We start from the raw sequence: 6,467 nt of genomic DNA on the forward strand, positions 1-6,467 counted from the left end.
ACGGATAGGACACTTACACAGACAGGACGGATAGGACACTTACATAGACAGGACGGATAGGACACTTATACAGACAGGAGGGATAGGACACTTATACAGACAGGACGGATAGGACACTTATACAGATAGAACATTCCCAACAGCGGAGAGTTGTGCTCCGAGGAGCACTTTTTCTAGTTTATAGTTAAATTGATATTAATATATTAGTGCCACAAATTTTACAATTGTATGTCTATGGGAAATCTTCACAATTCAGTCTCGCCCCAAATATGGATGTGCCAGATCAGTTGTGCCCAAATATGAAGGTCCACGACGTCAGCCCAAGGCCCTATTTAACATCGGCTACAGTAAAGTTTTCACATGAATAACACCATTGCGAGTAACTTGTTGAGATTAACCTACTTTCCTTGTTCTGTGCAGCTCATTACCATATTCTGTGGAAAAGATTTGTTGTTGTAGAAGGGAAAGGAGGGGGGGCAAATAAAGAGCTAGATTGCAATTACAGGTTTGAGAGTCAACATGCCTAGGTCCGTGGCTGTGAACTTCAGTCTTCTCCAGATGATGTTTAAACTGATGGTGTTGCTGGTTTGCATGCAGGTCTCACTCCCTGCACCATGTCCGGAGACTTCTCCACTGCTGCTTGGTCCTCAGATGGTGGAGTTGAGTTCCAGTGTGAGCCATGAGCAAACTCTTAAGGAGAACCCCAACGTTGAGCTTGGCGGTCGGCATCAACCTGAAGACTGCGACTCCTCCCACAAGGTAGCTGTGATCATCCCCTTCAGAAACAGAGACGAGCACCTCAAACGTTTGCTCCACCACCTCCACCCCTTCCTACAGCGGCAGCAACTGCACTATGGGGTGTACGTCATCAACCAGCATGGAGACGGGACATTTAACAAAGCTAAGCTGATGAACATCGGTTACACAGAGGCGCTGAAGGATTATGACTACGACTGCTTTGTGTTCAGCGACACAGACCTGATTCCAATGGACGACCGGAACACATACCGCTGCTTCAGCCAACCCAGACACCTGTCTGTAGCCATTGAAATGTTTTACTTCGATTTACCATATCATGATAACTTTGGAGGTGTAATTTCGATGAGTAAAGAGCAGTTTTTGAAAATCAACGGTTTCCCAAACTGCTACTGGGGATGGGGAGGAGAGGACGACGACATTTACAAGAGGGTTGGGTTTAGAGGCATGTCCGTGTCACGTCCCGACAGAGAGGTGGGGAAAACGAAAAACATCCCTCATGCGAGAGACAAAAATAACGAATATAACCATGAGCTATCGTACCTCCTCGAAAACACAAATCGGACCATGGCAACAGACGGGATCAGCTCTCTGTCCTACGAGGTGGTGAGGAGAGAAAGAGAGCCGCTGTACACCAACGTCACCGTGGACATCGGCAGATGGCCAATTCATTGTTCGTTTAGATCAACGTTTTAGCTCAAGACCCAAACCCAAACTAGTGAAAACAGCGGACCTACAAGCTCACAACGTGATGCTTCGCGACTCGCTGTGAGCTTGTAGATCTGCTGCCCCCACATTCTGCTCTTAATTCTTTCATTGCCTTGGACAATTTTATTTTATTTTATAAGTTTCTCAGAGTTTCTGAGAAGGAGAGGCCGGATGTGGATCCATGTAGCTTAATATCTCCATTTTTTTTTTACGTGGTGGAAGCGAGCCGTTTTCGATCGGCGATCACTCTGCAATGGAGGATCGCGTTAGAAATATTATTGTTCCAGGCGTTAGTCGGGACCCTCCGCCGTCTCGCACGCACGCTTGTTTACATTTACTTCCGCGTCGGGGCTTCTACAGCACGCAACGTATCAACGTGAGTGGATGGAAGAATAGCAGGCACTGAACGTATAATATTTGAATAAACCTCTGGCACCCGATGTGTTCAAAATCCTGTATCCCGGCTCCTGTGTACTTTTTATGTATTTATGGCCGAGACATGCTGTCTCGGCCAAGAAAATGACCGGGCCAATCAGTGACTGCGTTTCAACTGCTCTCCGTACAACAGTGAAAAGCAGCCCCTGATTGGCCCGTTCATCTCCAGACTTCTCATACTCTCTGCCTATGGGCCGAAGTCCAGACTGATATACCGTGGAGGAACGTGTGAGTGAATCCACATCATGCCAGGCTAGAAGATTGACTCCTACTACCTGGACCTGTGCTCCGAGGAGCATTTTCTAATATACATGCACCTATTTTTACACCGCTCATATTCACATATGTGCCCAGTTACCTTCCCCGTTGAAACTGCAAATGATGGGCGCCTGTAAGCCAAACCACTGGTTCTCAACGTTGGGTTGGGAGACCACCAGGGCTCCAAATGGACGAGAGAGAGAGAGAGAGAGAGAGAGAGAGAGAGAGAGAGAGAGAGAGAGAGAGAGAGAGAGGACATGGTGGTCAGTGCCACCAATGAAAAGAAGCTCCTTAATGCCAATTCAAACACTTCCTGCACAAGAACTGTTTTTTTTCCATTTCCTGAAAAGTAACAGTTTGGGACATACAAGGTTTCCACCCGACAGCGACAAATACAAAGTGGAATCGATGTTTGTATGTTCGGAACGTCACCCCAGCAGTCAAACGAATTCAGAGTGCGCGCACGCACACACACACACACACACACACACACACACACACACACACACACACAGAAAGTGCAGGCTACAGCAGCACTGAAGCAGAGCGTCTGAATATTTACCGTGCTTGTTATAAGGGAAGCGAGCTACAGTACGTTTTGATAAGCGAGGGGACGGACGAGCCCCCACACTGTGCCCTGGAAATACAGTAGCTCTCCCCCATGCACACCACAGCAAAAAAAGCACGTTGGCATTTACATATCGTTGCTGCAGGGAAGAAACCTTGTGTCTCCATATTTATTTGTATTCGTAAATGAATCACTTGAACCCCAGCATTTCATTTGTTTCTACTTTCTCTCCCAATGTGTTTATTATTATGCCAATTAGTTCCTCACCACACACATGTCTTTGTGTTGTCACTGCTGTCGTATCCTACTGACTGCCAGGGGTTTAGACAGAAATTAAAGCGGGCCAGGCACAGAGCCAGTTCACTAAGTCAAGAGGGTTTAAGTGGTTAAGTGTGCCTGGGTTTTATAAGTATTGAACCAATGCAAAGTGTTAACAAGAGCTTGCGACTCTTGGATCCATTTGATTCCCTCCCCCCCCTTTCTTTTTGAGTGGTGCCAACCACTCCTATATCTGACTTTGTGTGTCCGGGTGTATGTATGTCCAATAAACAAACATTGATGACAACATCAATACGGGGCTCATCAAAGGCACCACTCTCTTCACACAGGGTGTGATTTTTATTAGGTTTATGATGACATTTGAGATGGGTGACTAATAAGAATGTTACACTTTTTCCCATCTTTCACCCTGGGATTTCGAAGGCATATTAATGTTTTTTTATATACGTTGCACAGAGCACCAGACCTTTACACTCACACACCAAACCCCAAAACTCACTTAACATTATCGTAAGTAAGGGCCCCTATACTGCAGTGGTTCTCATAGTGGGGGTCCGGGGACACCCAATAATATTAATATTATTAGTATTTTTTTAAACATTTTGAAAAGTCTTGGAACATTTTGAAAAATGTTGAATTATTTACAATTTCTTAACACAAATATTTTCTTGTGGGGGTCCCTGGCACATGCTCTTCTCAGATAGGGTTCCCTTTGTACACTGAAAAAAAAAGGTCCCATGGTGGTCCCCGGACCAGATGTTGAGAAACGGTGTTATTGACTGTTTTTAATATTTTATCATGTGATTTATTGTTTTTATGCAGCACTGACACTGACTTGTATCAATGCAAGAACAATGGCTTCTATTTCAGTATGCTAAGAGGAAGGGTAGAAAAAAGAGAACAACTTTATTAGGAAAAAACTCACAAAAGCAAATAAGAACTAGAAAATGTGCTCCTCGGAGCACAGGTCTCCGCCAGTACTGTTCCTGATTAATCCTGTCTTACCTATTTATATTACATATTGTCACGTGTCACTTGACCAATGTTAGCTTGGCTGAGACGGACACACACGGAGGGTAAAACTCTCCTGGCGGAGACAAAAAATCACACCCCATTCATATTTAGAAACAACAGTGGTCTTCAAAGCTCACTTCAAAAAATATAAATGATTTTTTGAAGTGCGTGGTACTATTTATAGGTTTTTATTTCATCATGCGTCTCGCTAGCCAATCAAAGCATTGGTGACAACATATTGTCACGTGTCACGTGAAGCTTGATTAATGTTAGCTTGGCTGAGACGGACACACACACGGACGGACGGAGACGAAAACATACTCTCCACCATACTGGCGGAGACAATTAAAATAATTAGAATGAATAAGACACTAAAAAACAAGAGTTGAAATCAAATTCAACTCGGAAAAGCATTATAGTGGATTAATTCACAGAGCGCAAGGCTTGGTCGAGTCCCCTTCAAAATACTGACGACTAGGCCTAGTAGCCTACTTGAAATTGAATTTGTACTTGCCGTGCCAATTTTCCTATAAGCAGTGGGTGGGGGGAAAAAGCAAAACAGCGTTGCTCATTAGTTGAAGTGAATTTCAAAATGTCACGGTTGCTGTCCGTGGCGCTGAAGTGAAATGCTTGCAAGCCCCGCCGTTGCGGGTATGTTTGCTGTAAAGCGTTGTAACCTATAATAAAATGTAATTGAAATGTAACTTCAAGCTTTCATTTACCAGGTCACCTAGCACCATAATGAAACGGTATAGTACTTTTTTTTCTGCACCATAGTTATATTGTATATTTGTATCACTGCATCTGGCATAACTATTGAGGTATGACATTTTATACATATAGTGCACCTGCTAGCTGTGTATGTGTGTGCGCACACGTGAGTGTGTGTGTGTGTGTGTGTGTGTGTGTGTGTGTGTGTGTGTGTGTGTGTGTGTGTGTAACAGAGTGGTTCACTACCTCAGCCTGATGGCCTGAAAGTCTAATATCTCTCCCAAGCGATAGGGATATCCCTTTGGCTTAGTGGTTAAGATGTTGGTTTGCCACGCGGGAGACCCGGGTTCGAATCCTGGGCGTTACGTGTGTGCGTGCATAAGTGTGTGCGAGAGAGGGAGAGAGAGAGAGCGTGGCAGAGAGGACAAGGTAGTCAGTGCCACCAATGAAAAGAAGCTCCTTAATGCCAATGCCAAACACTTCCTGCACAATCACTGGTTAAGGAAGCAGAAACTGAACTTAAGTACCATAAAGACTATTTTAACCTAGACATTTTTTTTATTTCACTGTTATTGAGACGATATTAGAATATTGTCTCTGTCCGGTGGCAACCTCACAGGTCCAAATCTTTTCAAGATTCAAAGTCCAAGTTCAAGTTCACTATGTCCCAAACTGGGCAATTTATGTTACAGCAGATAATAATAGGAAACTCCAGGACACAGTAAACACACATACACAAGACATAAACATGGACATAGACATAGACATGATCACAAGATCCAGATAATAATAGCTACCTCCTCCTGCTTCCGTTATGGATGGCACGAATGGAAGTAGGTACAAATGAGAATTTGTACCCATTGTTTTTAGCTGCAGGGGTCTTTAACCTTTGGCCGGAAGGCAAGAATTCATATTCAGGATTTAGGGGATGAAAGCTGTCCGCTCCAATAGATGATGCTTTCTTAAAGGACGACTTCACCCATTTTCAACTTATATCATATCATATCATATAATTGCTCCTCACTAATGCTCATGATAAAATGGTACCATTTTGTTCTACTCCCTATGTCTCAGAGGAGGGCCGTGGACAGTCCAGAATCTCGTCTACCAGTGACATCATCGATAGGGAATCCAAGCTAATAGAAACGGCAGGCTTTCTATTCCTGGAAAGTTGCAATGCAATAATTGACGCCATTGTTCTCGTGTTAATACAAATCTAAATAAAAAATGTGAAATCTTGTTGGGAAAAAAAAATCCTGCCTAACGATGATGTCACTGGTAGACGGTTTCTAGACTGTCCACAGCCCTCCTATGAGACACAGACAGAGTAGGGAAAAAAAGTACCATTTTATCATGAGCATTAGTGAGGACCAATTATATGAAGAAAGGTTGAAAATGGGTGAAGTCATCCTTTAAGCACCTGCTGGTCATATATATGACTCAGACAGCTGAATTGTACCCCCACACACTCTTGCTAGCCCCCATCACAACCCCGTAAAGGGCATTTTTCACATCAAGAAGCAAAAGTAGCAATCTGCCAGCTCAAAACGCAAACTTTTGATGCTTTTGTGTGACGCTGTAGTAAGCAATTGTGTGGCAATTATAGCCATTCTCTGGAACCCTCAAAAGACGCCCCGCCCTGCCCAGACGGGTGGAAAACTCATATCTCCAAATATGTTACTTTTCAGGATTCAAACTAAAAAAACAGCCAAAGTTAGCCTGGTAAACCCTCCCTCCG

The 6,467-nt window shown here is 43.9% G+C and overlaps 1 protein-coding gene across 1 annotated transcript; it reads left to right on the forward strand.

The window, feature by feature from the left end:
- Positions 1 to 519: 519 nt before the first annotated feature.
- LOC311043176 (beta-1,4-galactosyltransferase 1-like) lies at positions 520 to 1,452 on the forward strand (the record flags this gene model as incomplete). Its single annotated transcript, XM_084054360.1, has 1 exon — positions 520 to 1,452. The coding sequence occupies one exon, from the start codon at positions 520 to 522 to the stop codon at positions 1,450 to 1,452; it is 933 nt and encodes a 310-aa protein (XP_083910486.1).
- Positions 1,453 to 6,467: the final 5,015 nt, after the last annotated feature.

This window comes from Gymnoscopelus microlampas (assembly GCF_963454915.1).
Source record: "Gymnoscopelus microlampas genome assembly, chromosome: 4".
NCBI lineage: Eukaryota > Metazoa > Chordata > Actinopteri > Myctophiformes > Myctophidae > Gymnoscopelus > Gymnoscopelus microlampas.